This window comes from Mustelus asterias, chromosome 19 (genome assembly GCF_964213995.1).
Source record: "Mustelus asterias chromosome 19, sMusAst1.hap1.1, whole genome shotgun sequence".
NCBI lineage: Eukaryota > Metazoa > Chordata > Chondrichthyes > Carcharhiniformes > Triakidae > Mustelus > Mustelus asterias.
In genome coordinates, this window is record NC_135819.1 from 7,918,657 (window position 1) to 7,940,889 (window position 22,233).

The 22,233-nt window shown below is 47.8% G+C and overlaps 1 protein-coding gene across 4 annotated transcripts in view; it reads right to left on the reverse strand.

Annotated features, from left to right (window-relative positions):
• The window catches only part of LOC144507738 (non-receptor tyrosine-protein kinase TYK2-like), a 111,895-nt gene that overhangs the window by 40,201 nt on the left and 49,461 nt on the right, over positions 1-22,233 (reverse strand). For all 4 annotated transcript variants that reach the window (XM_078234994.1, XM_078234992.1, XM_078234993.1 and 1 more), the window contains exons 2-8: positions 16,432-16,633; positions 15,367-15,490; positions 13,405-13,546; positions 9,238-9,401; positions 7,780-8,158; positions 4,513-4,698; positions 656-813 (exon numbers count right to left, since the gene is read on the reverse strand). In XM_078234994.1, the coding sequence (XP_078091120.1) occupies positions 656-813; positions 4,513-4,698; positions 7,780-8,158; positions 9,238-9,401; positions 13,405-13,546; positions 15,367-15,490; positions 16,432-16,612 (1,334 nt within the window). In that variant the 5' untranslated portion in view covers positions 16,613-16,633. The remainder of the gene's footprint in view (positions 1-655; positions 814-4,512; positions 4,699-7,779; positions 8,159-9,237; positions 9,402-13,404; positions 13,547-15,366; positions 15,491-16,431; positions 16,634-22,233) is intronic.

Sequence of the window (22,233 nt, forward strand, 5' to 3'; positions counted from 1 at the left end):
GCTCTTCTGTGGTTAGCAGCCAGATATATTTTCAGGACAGTGTAGAGGGAGCTTTACTCTGTATCTAACCCCGTGCTGTAGCTATCCTGGGAGTGTTTGATGGGGGACAGTGTAGAGGGAGCTTTACTCTGTATCTAACCCCGTGCTGTAGCTATCCTGGGAGTGTTTGATGGGGACAGTGTAGAGGGAGCTTTACTCTGTATCTAACCCCGTGCTGTACCTGTCCTGGGAGTGTTTGCTGGGGACAGTGTAGAGGGAGCTTTACTCTGTATCTAACCCCGTGCTGTACCTGTCATGGGAGTGTTTGCTGGGGACAGTGTAGAGGGAGCTTTACTCTGTATCTGACCCCGTGCTGCACCTGCCCTGGAAGTGTTTGATGGGGGACAGTGTAGAGGGAGCTTTACTCTGTATCTAACCCCGTGCTGTACCTGTCCTGGGAGTGTTTGATGGGGGACAGTGTAGGGGGAGCTTTACTCTGTATCGCACCCCGTGCTGTACCTGTCCTGGGAGTGTTTGATGGGGCAATGAAAAGAGATGTTGATACTCAGTGGTTGAAATGAAAAGGTTTCTATGGCCCAGTACTAACATCCCACAATGAAGACATGCAAACATTTTCCACAGACAGATCAGGATTTTCATGCACTCCGATACTTACTGCATTGGCCCATGGATGCCGCTGGTGATGCTCAGCACAACCCGTGGAGAAGCGACCTCATGACACAGGTAGTGGTGTGAGTCAGTGGTCAGGCGTGAGTATCCATCAATCAGTGCCGCAAAGGACAGTGCTTGTTTATGTGAGGGCAGTACCAGGTCCTGCAGATAACAAGAGTAAAGGGATTAGCTTTGATACGCTGTGTCTGAAAGCTGGAGAGAAGGTGGGGGTGTAATCAATGCAGCTTTCAAACTGCGACCCACAAACAGCACCTTTGTGTCTTGCTGATGCCAGCCTATCAGGACAGTGCCTCGGGAATTCCGTCCGTCACGTCGCTGTTTCTGCTGAGCGAGTTATTTCAGCTTGCTAACTCGAAATATTCACTCCAACGATCGCACGGTTTACCTCTGGGGAGCTCAGCTCTGGGGAAGTGTTTGGAATGTGTGACCAAAGAGTCTCCCCAAGATGCCAGGATTTGTGAGGGGTTCCCGACATGACATTGGGTATTAACAGCGGTGACGTCGAGAGTAGCTTTCCTGTTCGGTTTGAAGGTTTGTTTTTGACTCTTTTGAGAGGCGGCACGGTGGCACAGTGGTTCGCACTGCTGCCTCACAGCGCCAGGGACCTGGGCTCGATTCCCGGCTTGGGTCACTGTGTGTGTGTGTGTGTGTGTGTGTGTGTGTGTGTGTGTGTGTGTGTGTGTGTGTGTGGAGTCTGCACATTCTCCCCGTGTCTGTGTGGGTTTCCTCCCACAGTCTGAAAGACTGGTTAGGGTGCATTGACCCGAGCAGGCGCCGGAGTGTGGCGACTAGGGGAATTTCACAGTGACTTCATTGCAGCGTCATGTAAGCCTTAATTGTGACTAATAAATAAATAAATGTTAAGACTCTGTCACACGTGGATGATGATATATCCCAATTGTCCAGTTTGGGATTTGCAGAACAGCAATCCATTCAGGCTGACATGTCCAATTCTCAAAGTGGGGAGATGATTGGTGGAATTTGGCGTGAGGTATCTGCAGTGAATGTAGACATTGAGCTCCACTCAGCAGGGCAGTGTCTAAAGAAGTGAACTACAACAATAGCTTGCATTTATACAGCACCTTAAACAGAGTAAAATGTCTCAAGGAATTCCACAAGAACATTATCAAACAAATCTCACACCGAGTCAGATTAGGATGTGCCAAGTGGGAGTTCGTGCTCAGGGTGCAGCTGAATTCTAATGATAAAGCTTGAACCAATCTCCTCTGTCACAGCCATTCCCTGAGCATTGCTGTTACTAATTTGGTAATTTTCCCCTCATGATTCCATGCTTTGATGAGTGGCTTAAAGGCGGAAAGGAGAGGTTTAGGGAGGGAATTCCAGAGCTTACTCTGGAGGCATGAGCAGCAATTACAGGGAAAATCGGGAAAGCTCATGCAGCTGGAAATAGAGGAATCCAAGTTGTTCCCTAAAATCTTTTTCCTTTCCCTTTAAAGCCAGTGACTCTGACAGGATTCAGATTTCCGGAGCACCAGTCGCTCTCTTTGCCCAAAGCAAGCTATCGTGTCTCAGCTTGATTTCCATGATTGCTTCCTGCCGAGAGTCACCGCACCAGAATGTGAAGCAGGAACAGGGAAGATATTTCCCCTCCGGTTAATTTCATTGCTGTGAAACCCGAGCAGCCCCTGCCGGGAATGTGTAATTGCGGGTTACACCTCCAACCTTCTGAGCTCCACTTGGATTCGCTTGCATGCATTCCACTTGGAACCTTTCTCCCGATTTCTTTAACCCTTGAAACACAGCTCAATGCTGAAACGGGGAAATGGCCGGTTTCAGGTTGTGAAAGAACAAGGCGAAATGTATTAAGTGACCTTGAGAGTAGGAAAGGGAGGGAGGTCAGGAGCCACGAGGGGTTGTCCCAAAAGTCACAAAATGCGAGCTGTGAGTTACAATTGCAGCTGTGGGGAAGGACTGGAATCCAGCATGGTAAATAACACAAACAACAAGCTGGTTCGTCTCGCTCTCCCTCCCACAGTCCTACTGTAATTTACTGGAATGGAAACCCCCATCATTCTGTAATCAGGTTCTCCAGTTACTGACCTAAACCAGATCCAATTCCAGTGACAACTGCTCCAGCTCATATAACAATGCAAGGGACAGATTATAAACCAACAACAGGGCTTCGCTCCACAGCTGACTTTAACGTGGGGTCAGAGTTCTCACCCCAGACCAACATGTTTGACTGCTGGATTTCTCCCAAGCAGCAACTTTCACTCCACATTCAGCACCAGCCTTTCCAACAAAACAAAATTCCTTCCTTTCTCTTATTTCCCTCTTGGGTATCGATCCACAAGGCCAGGGGGACCCTCAGTCCTCACCTTCGACCCATTCTTCTCCTGATCTCGACTCAGTGACAGCTCGACAGATTGTTTCTTGTCCAGACACAAGCCCCCCCACCCTCCCCCTGGGGGCTCCAAAGGAGACTGAGATTGGGTAACTGCAGGTTGGGGTGAGTGCCCTGTGTCACTGTTCAGACAGCGAGGTTAAGGCACAGCGCGAGTTCATGCTCAGGATGCAGCTGAATTTTAATTATAGAATCATAGAATCCCTACAGTGCAGAAAGAGGCCATTCGGCCCATCGCGTCCGCACCGACCACAATCCCACCCAGACCCTATCCCGTAACCTCACGCATTTACCCTGACACTAAGGGGCAATTTAGCATGGCCAATTAACCTAACCTGGACACCTTTGGACTGAGGGGGGAAACCGGAGCACCCGGAGGAAACCCACGCAGACACGGGGAGAACGTGCAAACTCCACACAGACAGTGGCCCGAGGCCGGAATTGAACCCGGGCCCCAGGCGCTGTGAAACAGCAGTGCTAACCACTGTGCCGCTCATCATAAAGCTCTAACCAATCTCCTCTGTCACAGCCATTCCCTTAGCATCGCTGTTACTGACTCTGATGCTTAATAATAACACTGTACGTTTCCTGTCGCTGTGAACTCGCCGAGTTTAAATCCTGTCTCATGGCTGTACGTCCACCTCTCACAGTCTTTCCCAGGATCTCAAAACCAGCCCCAGAGTTTGGCAGTGTGTCCACCTCACAGCGTCTGTAATGTTGGCAGGGTGACTTTCAGCACAGGTCATGGCTCTGTATTTAAATCCCTCGAGCCGAGACGAAACGTTGTACCCTTTCTTGTGAAGTCTGTATTTCTGCCACCCTGAAGTGGGATAAACGGAGACGACCCAAGGGGCAGAATTGCCAAATCTCTGTGGAGTCAGTGACGTTATGTCAGCTCTCTCACATCACGGGTTCTGAGCCAGACAACCCAAGAGATCAATTCTTCAGTCAAAGACCCGACCCCATAGGCGCCTGGCCCCCATCTTAGGCCAGGGAAATACACCCCCCACCCCACAGCTGTCCTGCTCCCACCTAAGGGGCGCCCCACCCCACGGGCTCAAAGAATTTGATTGGATGAAATTGAAAACGGGTGAAGTGAACTTTGAAAGGTTGCTACACTCGAGTTCAGGGAATGCCACAGATCCGACAGGGCCAGCACTCCCGGAAGCTCAATATTATCAATAAGCTTTGCCACGTAGCTCCTCTGACAGTTCAGCAGATTTAACCAGTCAGCCAGGCAGATCAGCAAGGCTCCAGCTTTGTCGTTGATGTTCGAATTGGGAAGCCCATGGATAGAGAGATTCCAGATTCTGACTGGAATCCAGTGATACCTGCTGTAAGCGTGTCTGTGGTGTGAGGACAGACACTCACACTGGTATGGTACCCAGCCCAGGAAGCAGTGGGGAAAACAGGCACCAACAATCGGAGGAGGAAAGGCAAGAAATCAAATTGACAAAAATAAAGAGGTGACTCACCATACATTTGTTATCCTGTCGGTGGACACTGACCCTGCACTCAGAGATGCCAATGTGTGTGATATCCTTGAAGTCACAGAAATGGGTCCACTGCTTTTCTGTGAACTCCAGAGCTTCAGTGGGTTTGTTTCTTCCATGGTCTGCAGCCTTGCCCTTCCAGCCAGTCTTTTTGTTGGGTACAGGTGGCTTAAAATGAGACACATATGGATTAGCGCACAATGCCAGAACTGCAGCAGCTTTGTTTGAATTTGGAATATTAATAACTATCGCTCCTATCCACCAGGTATATGCCATTCCTACAACCCGGTATGGCTTGCTACAAAATAAAAATAATACTTCAGCAAGAGTTAATGAGCTGCAGTCTGAAATTTATCAGAAGTTCCAATTACCTGGTCCTCTCCTTTAAGATAGTTTTGCACAGCATGTGCTTGTGCAACGCCAGACCCGGCTAGCACCGGGAATGCCAGCCCCAGTGAGCAACGGGAACGCCAGCCCCAGTTAGCAATAAGAACTCCAGCCCCAGTTAGCAAGGAGAATGTTAGATCCCAGATTACTGCAGGTAACAACACAGCAGTCAGTAATCCGCTGGTGTCTGAAGAGGAGCAAATGCCTGCAGCTTTCAGAGGCTGCAGTAACTGGCACGGAAATGTCAGCCTGTGTTCAAACAGCATTTCAGAAACATGAACAAAATGGTCAGCGGCAGGCCGAAGATGTCCATCAGCCAGTGAGGCACTGAGCTACATGCACTAGTAATGCCCATGTTTCTTCCCAAATCTGCACCCAAGTTACTGAACAGAGCAGCACGAGACTGCACCGATCTGTGGTTAGAGGGATTCTATTCTATTAGGTTAGAGGGATTAGCGGGTAAATATGTGGGGGTAGGGCCTGGGTGGGATTGTGGTCGGTGCAGACTCGATGGGCCGAATGGCCTCCTTCTGCACTGTAGGGTTTCTATGTTTCTATGTTTCTATGTTTCTATGATCTCAAACATCCCGGAGTCGGAAAAGTGGATAAAACACACCACAATTTCCGAATGCCATGAAATGCACGAGCGTGGACATTGGTTTAAGAACAGGACCGGGCTCCGCTGTAATCATTCTCCAGCCTCTACCATCTGCTGACTCAATGGACGGAATTTTCCTGTCCCGCCCGCCACGGGAATCGGAGCGGACAGGGTCGGAGCACCCAAAGGCCCGCTGACCTGGAAGGGGGGGGGAGGGAGGGTATGACACAGTTATTCCACCAATGGGACACCAGAGTCTCGGTGACAATCGGGAAGCCACGTGGGGTAGAGGAGGAGAGGGCGCACGGGTCAGCAGGCATCTATTTCTCCACAATCAAAACCGAACACTGCAAATGTGAAATAAAAACAGAAAGTGCTGGAAGAACTCTGCAGGTCTGACAACATCTGCAGAGAGAGAGACAGAGTTAACATCTCCAGTGCGTATAACTCTGAAGAGTCATATCGAACTCGAAATGTTAACTGTTTTTCTCTCCACCGATGCTGCCAGACCTGCAGAGACTTTAAAGCATTGTATGTTTATATTTCGATTTGCCTGGATAGCGACACAGCCAACACCACAAGAATTCTGTGTTTTATTACTTACTGCCACGTGAGAATGGTTGATTCATTTCATGTCTCTCGCAATGACAGCGCTGACACAACGAGGACAGAGGGATGGCAAATCCTCAGGGAGTGTAAAAAAATCCCCTCATGTTGCATCCCCAGTGTGCTGGCATTCATCCAGGATCCTGGGGAGTGTGTCAGCATTTACAGGGGGATCCCCGGGGAGTCTGTCAGTATTTACAGGGGGTCCCCGGGGAGTGCGTCAGTATTTACAGGGGGTCCCCGGGGAGTGCGTCAGTATTTACAGGGGGATCCCCGGGGAGTGCGTCAGTATTTACAGGGGGTCCCCGGGGAGTGCGTCAGTATTTACAGGGGGATCCCCGGGGAGTGTGTCAGTATTTACAGGGGGTCCCCGGGGAGTGCGTCAGTATTTACAGGGGGATCCCCGGGGAGTGTGTCAGTATTTACAGGGGGTCCCCGGGGAGTGTGTCAGTATTTACAGGGAGATCCCCGGGGAATCTGTCAGTATTTACAAGGGGTCCCCGGGGAGTGTGTCAGTATTTACAGGGGATTCCCGGGGAGTGTGTCAGTATTTACAGGGATTCCTGGGGAGTGTGTCAGTATTTACAGGGGGTCCCTGGGGGAGTGTGTCAGTATTTACAAGGGGATCCCCGGGGAGTGCATCAGTATTTACAGGGGGTCCCCGGGGAGTGTGTCAGTATTTACAAAGGGGTCCTGGGGAGTGTGCCAGTATTTACAAGGGTGTCCCCGGGGAGTGTGTCAGTATTTACAGGGGATCCCCGCGGGGTATGCGTCAGTATTTACAGGAGATTCCCGGGGAGTGTGTCAGTATTTACAGGGGATTCCCGGGGAGTGTGTCAGTATTTACAGGGGGATCCCCGAGGAATGTGTCAGTATTCACAAGGGGGTCCTTGGGGAGTGTGTCAGTAGTTACAAGGGTGTCCCTGGGGAGTGTGTCAGTGTTTACAGGGGGATCCCCGGGGAATGTGTCAGTATTTACAAGGGTGTCCCTGGGGAGTGTGTCAGTGTTTAAAGGGGGATTCCCGGGGAGTGCGTCAGTATTTACAAGGGTGTCCCTGGGGAGTGTGTCAGTGTTTAAAGGGGGATTCCCGGGGAGTGTGTCAGTATTTACAAGGGGGTCCTTGGGGAGTGTGTCAGTATTTACAAGGGTGTCCCTGGGGAGTGTGTCAGTATTTACAAGGGTGTCCCTGGGGAGTGTGTCAGTATTTACAAGGGTGTCCCTGGGGAGTGTGTCAGTATTTACAAGGGTGTCCCTGGGGAGTGTGTCAGTATTTACAAGGGTGTCCCTGGGGAATGTGTCAGTGTTTACAGGGGATCCCCGTGGGGAGTGTGTCAGTATTTACAGGGGATTCCCGGGCAATGTGTCAGTATTTATAGGTGGCTGTACAGACACTAAGGTTTCAAAGCCACTGTCTCATTCGGAGAGAGAGAAAGAAGAAATAAATAATAAATAAAACTACAGCTAGATTACCCACCTTTAACCCAGAAGCCAGCAATCCCCCAATGGAAATGATCATATGGGCAAAACCAAGACCAAATTGTTTCCGCTGCTCTTTGCAGACAAGTAATTTGGACTCTATTGGTTCTGTGCAACTCCTTGTTAATGTACATGTGTGTGTGACAGTGTGCCCTCCAGCACCTGCACTTTCACTGCTTACCTCCTTGGGTCTTCTCCACTTAATTCCCTCTGTCCCTGTCACCAGCACTTCATGTTCCTGGGTTGCCAGTGCGGGGAAGGTGATATCCTCTGTAGTCTTGGCGTAATACCGATTGTTAATGTAAGGGGTCCGGTTACTTTCGGGAAGCACTTCCAAATACAGGACGTGGAAGATCTCCCCTCCAAAGTTACTGCAAAGGTTCTCCAAGGTGGACAGGTATTTAAACATGATGTCATGTTGGATCACCTTCCCAGAGCCAACCACAGGCAACTGGAAGCTCCTCACAAACTTCCGGAAGCCACGTTTAAGCCGGATCTTGGTCAGGGTGTTACACTTCTCTATTTTTGCACGGAATGTCTTCGGGATGCATCCCTTAAAGCTGAGGGAGAGAGCGGAGGCTGGTTAGTGTCAGCACCCAGCAACCAGTCAGTAACAGGATCGCACTGACGCTGGGCTTCAGTTCCCACCACAGCCGATAATCAATCTGTCTTTCTGATACGGTCAGAGCTGCCACATCATTCCCAACTTTCCGTTTATATTCCCCCCCCCTCCCTCCCCCCTTGCCTTACCCGCCTCTCCCCTACCTCACCCCCTCCCTCTCCTCCCCCCCTCCCTCACCCCCTTCCTTCTCCCCTGCTGCTGGCCCCGTACAGTTACCTTTCACTGGTCACCTACAGTTCCCAATGAAGACAGCTTCCCAATGCTGCTCCCTGCCTGCTTCCATAAGACCATAAGACATAGGAGCGGAAGTAAGGCCATTCGGCCCATCGAGTCCACTCCACCATTCAATCATGGTTGATTTCAACTCCATTTACCCGCTCTCTCCCCATAGCCCTTAATTCCTCGCGAAATCAAGAATTTATCAATTTCTGTCTTGAAGACGCTCAACGTCTCGGCCTCCACAGCCCTCTGTGGCAATGAATTCCACAGACCCACCACTCTCTGGCTGAAGAAATTTCTCCTCATCTCTGTTCTAAAGTGACTCCCTTTTATTCTAAGGCTGTGCCCCCGCGTCCTAGTCTCCCCTGCTAATGGAAACAACTTCCCTACGTCCATCCTATCTAAGCCATTCATTATCTTGTAAGTTTCTATCAGATCTCCCCTCAACCTCCTAAACTCCAATGAATATAATCCCACGATCCTCAGACGTTCATCGTATGTCAGGCCTACCATTCCTGGGATCATCCGTGTGAATCTCCGCTGGACCCGCTCCAGTGCCAGTATGTCCTTCCTGAGGTGTGGGGCCCAAAATTGCTCACAGTACTTCCACCCGCACCTCCCTCAAACCGGAAAACTCGGCACTAACCCATGGAATACGGATCAGTATCCCTGTCAGGTTTAAACACCTCGACTGATTCTCCATTATCTGAGCAAAGGCTCACAAGCTTCTCTTTATCTGGAAGCATTTTGTCACAGCAATGGGAGCACGCCAAAGTGCCAGACAACCTTTCCACGCACCTTACTTCCTTGGCCACCTCGCTGAGCGAGCGATTACTCTGGGCTGCGATGTATGAAAGGTGAAGAACTGCCATCCCCAGACTCTCATTTTGGAAGTTGTGAACATCCTGCTCATGCTGCGGCTCTCGGAGTGGAGCAAAGCCATTCACAAAATCGTGCTTACCCTGAAAACACACACAGACATCACCGCTCAGCCTCCTCCAGTCAACATCGACAAGAGGTTTCAGACGAGGACTGCCAACACTAATCACAACTCTGAAAGGTGAAGAGTTATTGTGAAGCGCACTGGCTGCAGCAGCTTGGTTTAACACAGCAAGATCCCACAAACAATGATGATTGACAAGTTGATCAATTCCGCTTGACGGGGCTGGTCCGGTCTGCGTCTAACCAGCAGCAGACACTCCGCTTCTTTCAAACCGACTGAAGCTCAGCAATATTTCAATGAACGGGGTGGCACAGTGGTTGGCACTGCTGCCTCACAGCGTCAGGGATCCGGGTTCGATTCCCAGCTCGGGTCACTGTCTGTGTGGAGTTAGCACGTTCTCCCTGTATCAGCGTGGGTTTCCTCCGGGTGCTCCGGTTTCCCCCCCACAGTCCAAAGATGTGCGGGTTAGGCACTCCCTCACTACGGGACTGGAGGCTGTGTGTGGATAGTGTGCTCTGAGGAACTTCGAGACAAAATGCAAAGGAAACCTTCCAATCCAATAAAAGAATAATTTACACTGTTGCCTCACGGTGCCAGGACTTGGGTTCAATTCCAGCCTCAGCTCACTGTCTATGTGGAGTTTGCACGTTCTCCCCGTGTCTGTGTGGGTTTCCCCCGGGTGCTCCGGTTTTCTCTCACACTCCAAAGATGTATAGGTTAGGTAGATTGGCCATGCTAAATTGTCCCTTTGTGCCCAAAGATGTGTAGGTTAAGCGGGATTAGCGAGGCAAATACATGGGGTTATGGGGACGGGGACAGGGCCAGGGTGGGATGCTCTGTCCCAGGGTCGGTGCAGACTCGATGGACCGAATGGCCTCTTTCTGCACTGTAGGGATTCTATGATTTCTATGAACAAGCGGCAGGCATGGATAAATATCATCTGGAGGACTGTGAATGGGGAAAAAAGAGGGAACGCCCAACCAAATGATCTGTGCCTAAAGACTTCATATTACACTGAAATTGAGATGGGAAAGCACGAAATTTACTCAGCCTGAATGTTTCACAGTGACCTTGCCTTTTGGAAAGGAACACAAGTGAGCACTGGGTGAGATTAGGAGAGGAGTTGTGATGGCTCTCACAGTCACAGTGTCTGACAACACTCTGCCAAAGCTCACACACAAAGCAAAAACCGCACAGTGATATCACTGGACTAGTAATCCAGATGCCCAGGCTAATGTTCTGGGGGACACGGGTTCAAATCCCACCACGGCAGCTGGTGAAGTTTAAATTAAATTCATAAAAATCTGGAATATAAAGCTAGGGCGGCAGAGTGGTTAGCACTGCTGCCTCAGCGCCAGGGACCCAGGTTCGATTCCCGGCTTGGGTCACTGTCTGTGTGGAGTTTGCACGTTCTCCCCGTGTCTGCATGGGTTTCCTTCGAGTGCTCCGGTTTCCTCCCACAGATGTGCGGGTTAGGCATATTGGCCATGCTAAATTGCCTCTTCGTGTGGGCATGGGTAGGATGCTGAGCTGGTGCAGGTTTGATGGGCTGAATGACCTCCCTCTGCACTGTAGGGATTCTATGATTCCTGTTTCAGTAATGGTGACCATGAAACTATCAATTGTTGCAAAAAAACCCATCTGGTTCCACTAAAGACCTTCCAGGAGGGAAATCCTAACCTGGTGTCCAATGTGCTTGACACTCAATTGCCCTCTGAAATGACCTAACCTAGCAAGCTACTCTGTTTAAGAGGACTTGGGGATGGGGCTTGCCGGCAACACCCACATCCCGTGAAAGGATAAAGAAATAAAAAAATGACTCAACTGTAGTGATGAACATAACCGTTGAAAATATCTGCGGGTTGCAATAACCCCAGAAGATGGAGAATTAATTGAGAAATTTAAAAGTCAGATGGATTCTGGCCTGGGAAGTAATGAGGGAAAGGGGGAAGCAAGCGTGATGAAATGGATCAAGAGCTTCCACAACAAAAAGGGCGGAGCACCATCAATGGGTACCTTGTGGAATCACATCCCCAGCGAGAGGTAGCTTTTCTGGTTGGTAGATGGCAACTAGTGGCGTGCCGCAGGGATCGGTACTGGGGCCTCAACTATTTACCATTTATATAGACGATCTGGAGGAGGGGACTGAGTGTAGGATAACAAAGTTTGCAGACGACACAAAGATAAGTGGAAAAGTGAATCGTGTGGAGGGCGTAGAAGGTCTGCAGAGAGATTTGGACAGGCTGAGTGAGTGGGCGAGGATCTGGCAGATGGAGTATAACGTTGACAAATGCGAGGTTATTCACTTTGGAAGAAATAATAGCAAATTGGATTATCTAAATGGAAAAAAATTGCAACATGCGACTGTGCAAAGGGACCTGGGGGTCCTTGTGCATGAGACGCAAAAAACCCAGTCTGCATGTGCAACAGGTGATCAAGAAGGCAAATGGGATGTTGGCCTATATCGCAACGGGGATAGAATATAAAAGCAGAAATGTCTTGCTGCATCTGTACAGTGCATTGGTGAGGCCGCAGCTGGAATACTGTGTGCAGTATTAGTCCCCTTATTTGCGGAAGGATATATTGGCCTTGGAGGGAGTGCAGAGAAAGTTCACCAGGTTGATACCAGAGATGAGGGGTGTTGATTATGAGGTGAGACTGAGCAGATTGGGTTTGTACTCGTTGGAATTTAGAAGGCTGAGGGGGGATCTTATAGAGACCTATAAGATAATGAAGGGGCTGGATAGGGTAGAGGTGGAGAGATTCTTTCCACTTAGAAAGGAAGCTAGAACTAGAGGGCACAGCCTCAAAATAAAGGGGGGTCAGTTTAGGACAGAGTTGAGGAGGAACTTCTTCTCTCAGAGGGTGGTGAATCTCTGGAATTCTCTGCCCACTGAAGTGGTGGAGGCTACCTCGTTGAATATGTTTAAATCACGGATAGATGGATTCCTGATCGGGAAGGGAATTAGGGGTTATAGGGATCAGGCGGGTAAGTGGAACTGATCCACTTCAGATCAGCCATGATCTTATTGAATGGCGGGGCAGGCTCAAGGGGCTAGATGGCCTACTCCTGCTCCTATTTCTTATGTTCTTATATAGAGGCAACATGTGCACAATATGTGGCATAAATAATTCAGCCAACTTCAAAACTGCCATAGCAGCAAATCTCTGATTGCACCTGCCCGGCACGTCTCTCCTCATTCATGAATAAATTCACTGAGGGAGGTGATGGCCCAGTGGTATTATCGCTAGACTGTTAATCCAGAAACTCAGCGAATGTTCTGGGGACCCAGGTTCGAATCCCGTCATGGCAGATGATGAAATTAGAATTCAATAAAAATAAATCTGGAATTAAAAATCTACGGATAACCATGAAACCATTGTCGATTGTTGGAAAAATCCATCTGGTTCACTAACGTCCTTCAGGGAAGGAAATCTGCCATCTTTAGCTGGTCTGGCCTGCATGTGGCTCCAGAGCCACAGCAATGTGGTTGACTCTCAACCGCCCTCTGAAGTGGCCAAGCAAGCCACTCAGTTCAAGGGCAACTAGGGATGGGCAATAAATGCTGGCCAACCAGTGACGCCCATGTCCCACAAATGAATAAAAAAAACTGTTACCAATCCAGGGATGATTGCTGGTCAGGCTGTGATAGGGCTGCACTGTTGACAATTCATAAACTCGAGTTTAATTCAGGACTGGAAAGGGCTTTACGTGAAGAAACACCACCAAATGTAACAGAATCAAGAAAAGCTGCCAGAATGGGATCTCTACGGTAAACTCCTGACCAATGTTCTGCACACACACACACACTCACTGCAGCTACGAACGAGGAGGAGGTGGGGACTTACCATCAACACCACCGGTAAAGGTCAGGGAGCTTGATAACTGCCAGTGATAACAGCTGGCATAGGGCAAACCGAAGGCACAGTGAGTTTTATCAGCATGTTTCTCTCTCCCCATCTTGCACACTCCACCCCTAACCACCTGAATCGTGCACCGCAGAAAGTTGTACAAGGCCCACCTGTGCAAAGATGTAGTTCAGTGACATGTGGTCAAACAGAGGGCTGCCTTGGTCAAGTTTCTCCTGGTCATTCCTTTTCACTGTCCATCGGTATACCCGAGGCTCCTTTTCAGTCATGCCATGCCAATTCTTGAAATAAAACCTGCAGACAACAGACACAACAATTACACAATCACAAGATTTGCTGACTCCAGGCCAGTGTGTTCATAGAAACATCGAAGATAGGAGCAGGGGGCGATCACCTGGCCCTTCGAGCCTGCTCCGCCATTCATTACAATCATGGCTGATCGCCCAACTCAGTAGCCCAATCCTGCTTTCTCCCCATAACCTTTGATCCCATTCGCCCCAAGTGCTATATCCAGCCGCCTCTTGAATACATTCAATGTTTTGGCATCAACTACTTCCTGTGGTAATGAATTCCACAGGCTCACCACTCTTTGGGTGAAGAAATGTCTCCTCATCTCCGTCCTAAATGGTCTACCCCGAATCCTCAGACTGTGACCCCTGGTTCTGGACTCCCCCACCATCAGGAACATCCTCCCTGCATCTACCCTGTTTAGTCCTGTTAGAATTTCATGCACAGTATCTAACCGCCTAACTAATTGCTACAGTTCCCTGTTGTCAGGAAGCAGAGATAGTTTTAAGTTATGTTTGTATTGTTGGATATTAGAAATAAGATTTGAGTTTAATTTAGTGTTTCTGTGTAAGAAAGGCTTAAAACTTCAGTTAGATTCATGTTAAATGAAGGTGTTTGCACTCATGGGGGTTATGGTTTAACCTCAAACTGTGTATATTGTGCTAAGATAGTTTACAACATTAAAAGCAAACAGAACTTAGAGAAGGACTTGGCTGTTGCTTAGCAACCAGAGGCCAAAAGACCTTTTTGAGTGTAGTTTTAATTGGACCCAAGGTAGTAGGAGCTTAGCAGCTAGACAGGAAACACCACTCACAGCTCTGCCAGAAGAAAAGGAGCAATATAAATGGAATAAAGCGAAGAAAATGAGTACCAGAAACTAAAGAACAGACAGTTTGAGAAAGCAGGGAATGAAAAGAGAGGTCCCAGCAAGAGTGAAGTCAAAGGGACAAAAGGAACTGGAACCTGAACATGGTAATGTAAATTCAAGTTAAAGAGAGCTGAAAAGCAAAGGCCTGGTGAAGTTCACTCACGAGAAGCCAGATATCTGAAGCAACCCTAAGGCTGTTGAACAGTCTGTGAAGCAGTTGTGTTTTATTGGCGTGGCTGAATACCTGAGAGATAATGTAGGAGCTTGAATGCACATGACAATTCAAGGCAGAGGAATACCAAAAGGAGAGTTGGAAATCGTGGAAGTGGATCCTTGCTAAAAACAGTTAAGGGAAAGCATTGCTTGGAAGAGGATTCTAAGACGTGTCTTTTTGAGAGTGGAATGGGAAGCATGTATGGAAGCCAGAGTCCAGTGAAGCCAGTTGATTCACAGTGTGATAATTATCTGGGGGATTTGATACAGTAAGTAGTCTCACAACACCACGTTGAAGTCCAATAGGTTTATTTGATAGCACGACCTTTCAGAGCGCTGCTCCTTCATCAGGTGAGTGCACTGGTCAGATTACCAGAATCAGTGATCAGGTCGCATTGAGAATTAAAGCGGAAAGCTCTGGGATTACACAGGAGATCGGTCAGAGAAAGTGGGAAATAACTGCTTCTTGCTCAAGGTTCCCAAGCCAAATGACTGAGTGAATTGCTGCTCATTTCTCTCTTGTCCCTCAATCATGAGGATATTGCCTCTTCTCCATTGGGTGGGGAGAGAAAGTGCTGAAACTTTTGAAATGTGTAGGGTCTCTGTGTTGGGTTCCAAACTCTCAGCAAGTTCTGATTTTATTTGTCCTGTCTGATAGGAATCGGCTGTGCTAATAGTGGACAGGTGAGCAGAGGTTAGTATTGGGTATACAGCATCGGTACAGCACTGAACACCTTATACCTACCTCATGCGGTAGTGCAGAGTAAGACACAGGTCCTTGTCAATCTTGAAGACATGATTTGGAGGAAACCAAAGTTTCTCTTTTAAGTCACAAAGTGCATACAGGTTGTGGCAGAGCGGGGAAATGGCTTTAAAAAAGAACACACACATGAATCAAACTTGGTTACACGGTCAATTCTTCCCCTGGGTAATGAGTGTTATTGGGAGCTGCAAGGTAGCACTCCCGGCCATGAGGTTTGGACATTATTATCTGTGGCAGCCTCAGCCTGGAGAACTCCAGGACATTGGGGATAACTGACCAACTGACCAAAGGGCGGCACGGTAGCACAGTGGTTAGCACTGCTGCTTCACAGCTCCAGGATCCCGGGTTCGATTCCCGGCTCGGGTCACTGTCTGTGTGGAGTTTGCACATTCTCCTCGTGTCTGCGTGGGTTTCCTCCGGGTGCTCCGGTTTCCTCCCACAGTCCAAAGATGTGCGGGTTAGGTTGATTGGCCAGGTTAAAAATTGTCCCTTAGAGTCCTGGGATGCGTAGGTTAGAGGGATTAGCGGGTAAAATATGTGGGGGTAGGGCCTGGGTGGGATTGTGGTCGGTGCAGACTCGATGGGCCGAATGGCCTCCTTCTGTACTGTAGGGTTTCTATGTTTCTAACTTCTGAATGGGGCTGGGTATCGAGCGGTCACCATGAGCTGTGATGCTCATTGTCCTGCTCCAGATAAACTTGCAAGCCAGCATTCCAACAATTCCGACAATCCCAGCTGGACAAGCACCGAGGAGTTGGCCAGGGCTCCATGGTGGAACATAATGAGGTAACAACCAATTAAACTCCAGCAATACACTTGGAGATCCCTGTCTCTGCTCTGGGCCATCCCACACCAGGGGGTAGCAACCCTATCCCTGCCCCAACTATAACTACCCGGTATAGGGCCAATATGCTCAATATCACTCTGGGGGTGCATTTACTCCCACACCACAGAGACAAATACCTCCAACTTGATCAAGATGTTTAGTTAAATATGTAAAAAGACACTTATTGGAAACATGGATGAAATAATTTAAAGCTTCCTTACAGCATTTCTGTGCTGCCGTAATGCAGATGTCCTCTGCAGCCATCTCCCCTTCTGTATAAACAAGGTCTTGCGTGCCTTCATTTGACCAGTACAGGTGCACCCTCAAACCTGGGCCTGCTGAAGAATGGTGCTTTTCCAGATCAGAGTCACCGTGCGTCGTGGTACAGGGGCACAGCTCCATATTTTTGATTCAACATCCAGTCTGTAACAGAGAGAGACACACAGATCTGATTTACAAAAGGACAGATTTTATCAGAGTTAGAAGCTGCCATGGAGGCTCAGTGGGTAGCATAGCTCAGGGCAATGAGATGGTGGTTGAGAAATGATACGTACCAGGAAACTGCCCCTCCCTGCTCTTCAAATTATGTCTGTCTGAAGCAGACCTTGAGTTAATGTTTCAGCCAAAAGGTAGCACCGATGGTAATGCCACTTCTGGGTCTGAGCCAGTGGGATTGTTGTTGCACTGGTTTCAATTTTCCAAACTCCCGAGATTTGGAGAAGGATCCATTTGATTGGAAATAGCAAAGGTAGCTCTTTTACTCAAAAAAAGAGAGGGAGACGGAAAGCAGGAAACTAACGGCCAGTTAGCTTAACATCTGTCACAGGCAAATGCTTAGAAGCGATTATTAAAGGCTTTATAGCAGGACACTTGGAAAAAATTCAAGGTAATCAGGTTGTCAACATAGTTTTGTGAAAGGGAAATCATGCTTGACCAATTTATTGGAGTTTTTTGAAGGAGTCACATTTGTTATGGATAAAAGGGAGGCTTTGCATGTGCCATATTCAGATTTCCAGAAGGAATTCTGGGCAGCACAGTGGCAAACACTGCTGCCTCACAGCGCCAGGGAACCAGGTTCAATTCCGGCCTCGGGTCACAGTCTGTGTGGAGTTTGCATGTTCTCCCCATGTCTGTGTGGGTTTCCTCCCACAGTCCAAAGATGTGCAGGTTACATAGATTCGCCATGCTAAATTGACCCGTGTGTCAGGGGGATTAGCAGGGTAAATGTTTGGGGTTATGGAATTAGGGCCCAAGTGGGATTGTGGTCAGTATAGACTTGATGGGCCAAAGGCCACCTTCTGTACTGTAGGGATTTGATGATTCTATGAATATGATCAGATGCCACAGCAAAGGAAAGTTATTGCCTAAAATGAAAGCTCACGTAGTAAGCTATTGGCATGGATAGAGATTGGCCAGCTAACAGGAAAGAACAGGCATGAAGTCATGTTTTCTGGTTGGCAAGTGGTGTGCCATTAGTGCTAGGACCTCAACTTTCTACAATTTATATGAATAACTTGGATGAAAGGTACGAGGACACAGTTGTGAAATTTGCTAACAACATAAAGTTAGGTAGGATTGTAAGATGTGGGGAAGAGGACACATGGAAACTACAAAAGGATATAAAAAGGTTAAGTGAGTGGACAGCTTGCAAATGGAGTATAGTGTGGGAAAGTGTGAAATTGTCCATTTTGGCAAGAAAAATAAAAAGCAAGTGATCTAAATGGCAAAAATATGCAGAGCTCTGAAACGTAGAGGGATGTGGGTGTCCAAGTGCATGAATCATAAAAGATAGATGGAGGCACCACAATAATTTTTTTAAGTTAATAGAGCACTATCAGTTATTGTGAGGGGATTGGTATACAAAAGCAGGGAACTTTTGCTTCAATTATACAGGGTATTATTGAGGCTACATCAGGATTGTTGTATACAATGTTGGTTCCCTTATTTCAGGAAGGATGGAAATGTATGGAAGTAGCTCGGAGAAGGTTTACTAGGTGATGGAGAGTGAGGTGGAGAGTCGTTCCAGAGTGTCAGGGTGATGGAGAGAGATTTCTGAGAGTCAGGGTGAATCATAGAATCATAGAAACCGTACAGTGCAGAAAGAGGCCATTTGGCCCATCGAGTCTGCACCGACCACAATCCCACCCAGGCCCTACCCCCATATCCCTACATATTTACCCGCTAACCCCTCTAACCTACACATCTCAGGACACTAAGGGGCAATTTTAGCACGGCCAATCAACCTAACCCTCACATCTTTTGGACTGTGGGAGGAAACCGGAGCACCCGGAGGAAACCCACGCAGACACGAGGAGAATGTGCAAACTTCACACAGACAGTGACCCAAGCCGGGAATCGAACACGGGGTCCCTGGAGCTGTGCTACCGTGCCGTAACGGAGAGAGATTCCAGTAAGGTTGGGTAACTGAAGTCTTAGCTGCGGTCGGTGGTTTGATTGGAAGTGAAATGCATACGATGCAGGAGTCATCAATACAGGCTTCTGGGACAAGGAGTTTTGTCGGGCAGGATGAGAATATGGAGGTAGGGAGAGAGAGAGAGAATGAAGGAATAACGAGGAGTATAACAGCAATAACTTCTATTCTTGTTCCAGTCATTCCATAGGGTTATGCGAGAGCTGGAACACTGCTTCCGCAGGTGTTAGTACAGATAACATTTCTGGTTAGCTGCAAGTTTTCCAAATCTCTGTAAATAAATTCTGTTCAGTATCATTTGCAGACATTGCTTAGACATTATATCACATGAACATAGTCAGCCCCCTGTGCTTGCACTGCCATTCAATAAGATCATGGCTGATCTGTTAGTAACCTCAACTTCACATTCCCACCAACCCCCGATAACCTATCAGCCCCTTATCAAGGATCTCTCACTCTGCCTTACAAATATTCAAACTCTCTGCTTCCACCACTTTTTGAGGAGAGTTGCAAAGACTCATGACACTCGAGAGAAGAAAAAATTCTCTCCTCTATCTTAAATGGACAATCCCTTATTTTTAAACAATGACTCATAGTTCTAGATTCTCTCACAAGAGAAAATATCCTTTCCACATCTACCCTGTCAATATCACTCGGGATCTTGCATGGTTCAATCAAGTCACCTCTTACTCATCTAAACTCTCAGATACAAGCACAGGGGCTGACACTCCTTCATCCCTCACACAGCTGCTGCAACTTCACATGAGCCGGGACAGGAGCTATCACTCTTAACCCCAAATCCTGTCCTTCCCACACATCAGTATACCACACTGCAAGAACAGCAGGAACTCTGGCAGAAGATTGTGTTAACTGCAGGCAGGGATACTGAGGTCCAGGGTTGTAGTACCTCCACTGCTGCCCGGAGTAAAATCAGTTGGCTCAGCACAGACAAGGACAGAACGTGGGGACTTCCTCCCGACCTGACTCAGACTGCACAGTATATTTATTTCTTCATGCACTCAGGACATATTTGAGAAAGATGCAGGTAAGTCTTGGAACATAATTCAAAACACTGAAGTAATACCAAGATGGAAGAACTCGTTAGTCAGACAGGAATGAGTTGCTGACTGTGAAAGCCTGGGTTTCTCACTATCCTGTCGTTCCACAGCACAGCTCCAGTTCTTTGGGAGAAAGATGACATTACCAGCTGGAAACTCAGGGAATGCCTCAAAAAGATTGCACTGTTTCCTGAGCTGCAAAACCAGAACACAGGATCATCCTCGTTGCTGTAACTGAATGCTGCATGACTTTAATGTGGAGTTTGGATCATTGAAGGTTCAGTGTTCCTGGAACTGGTTTCCAATGTGACTTCACGAGTTATTACCCAGGCTCCGGCCCCAGTCACTTCAGTCTGACAACACACACTGGAAATCAGTTTCTGAACGCAAAACAATTGCCGATGATCAAAACTCGGCATTAAATTCATTTGACACTCCACTAGCTCATCATTCGGGGCATTAATCAGCTCACAGGCTGCCAGGGTTGTGGAGAAAAGTTCACAATGTTCAGCTGCCCAGCTGAGTCTCGCCTTCTTGAATCTCACGCCCTCTGAAGGAACAGGATGTAGAATCAGCCCATGCTGAAGTCTATCAGAGACCAATGCCCGTAGATTAGCAACTGCCTGTAAATTCCCAATGTCTGCCCCTCAAGAGGAGTAAGAAGTCTAACAACACCAGGTCAAAGTCCAACAGGTTTATTTGGTAGCAAATACCACTAGCTTTCGGAGTGCTTGCTGCTCCTTGGTCAGGTGGAGTGGGAGATGTGCCTCAAGAGGAGACCAGATGATCAAACTCAGAGAAAGCAGCAAGGACTAACTGACTCTCTTTATCAGTATAGGTGTACTTTTGATTAACAAAGGAGCTTAATTGATCAATAAAGTCGGGGTTATGGGGAAAAGGCAGGAGAATGGGGATGAGAAAAATATCAGCCATGATTGAATGGTGGAACAGACTCGATGGGCCGAGTGGCCTCATTCTGCTCCGATGTCTTATGGTCTTATGGAATGAAAGACCTTGGAAAGCAAAGTTCCTGCAGCGTTTCTCACCGTCAGCAAAATGAACCATGCAGGGATTATGTTTTGCCCCATAATACGGACAGTACAACTCTACTGCCAACTTGAAGCTGCAAACCTCAGTTCACGTCATCATATTACTATTAATCAGGCCGGGTTTAACTTCCCTGAAGCTTCAGAACTCTGCTGCTCATATCGGATCCCACACCCAGTCCTGCTCACTCACCAACTCAATGTTAACACCTGGCTGCATTTAACTCATGTGGAAGAGGTACGATGCCCAGATAAAGGTCTGACAACTCATGCACCAATGCTTGTGGAATTTACATACAACAAAACTGCATTTAAGAGGAAGCTGGAGCAGTAGACGAGGGAGGAAGGACACTGATAGGGCAAGCTGAAGGTGGGTAGAAGCTTACACCGAGCATGGGTGAAGAGTCTTGTTTCCGCTCTGTAAGTTCTGTGTATGCCATCACCCTCTGCCCTTTTGTCTCGAGCCTGCTCCTTTCAGCACACGATTAGTGGTCATGCCTTCAGCCATTTATGCCTGACAAAGGTCACGAGGAAGAGGCAGGAGAACGGGGTTGAGAAATTTATCAGCCATGATTGAATGTCAGAACAGACTTGATGGGCTGAATGGCCTAATTCTGCTCCTATATCTTATGGACACCTGGTATTCAGTCAATAACGGCTGCCTCCCACCCTAAATTCACCTCATTCATTCTAATCTAATGCCTTTCTTTGCCTTTGTAATCTTAATCCATTTCCTTCTCCGTGAAGGGCCTTGAAACGTTTGTCTATGTTAAAAGTCTAGGATAAAAAATGTTTGATGTTGTTGTTCCGATCACAATCATGTTGTGGACGTTTAGAGACTATTTCCTCGGGTGGATGTAGCTGTTACTAGGGGGCATAACTATAAGGTTCGTGGTGGGAGATATAGGAGGGATGTCCGAGGTAGGTTCTTTACTCAGAGAGTGGTTTGGGGTGTGGAATGGACTGCCTGCTGTGATAGTGGAGTCGGACACTTTAGGAACTTTCAAGCGGTTATTGGATAGGCACATGGAGCACACCAGAATGATAGGGAGTGGGATAGCTTGATCTTGGTTTTGGACAAAGCTCGGCACAACATCGAGGGCCGAAGGGCCTGTTCTGTGCTGTACTGTTCTATGTTAAAGTGTAGCTGTGTATGCTGCTATGACATTTAAAAATCAACATAGCTCCCATTCAGTTCTGGATTTTTTACCATTTCCTAATCTCCAATTTGCTCTGGGTATAGCATGTTAAATGACAGCAACCTGGAAATACATTTAATCTCAAAAGTGGTTGATGCAAGCATTATTTGGACTTCTGTTAGCTTTTTAAAAAAAAAATCAGGTTTCCCCTCCAATATAATATTTCGAAGCAAAAAGCTTGGATCACTTCCACCATCAGCATGTTCCTGGTCTATATTGAAATACAATATCATAAATTAAGCTGTCAGCTTGAACTGGTGACTTGGACTTCAATGTTCATTCCCTGAAG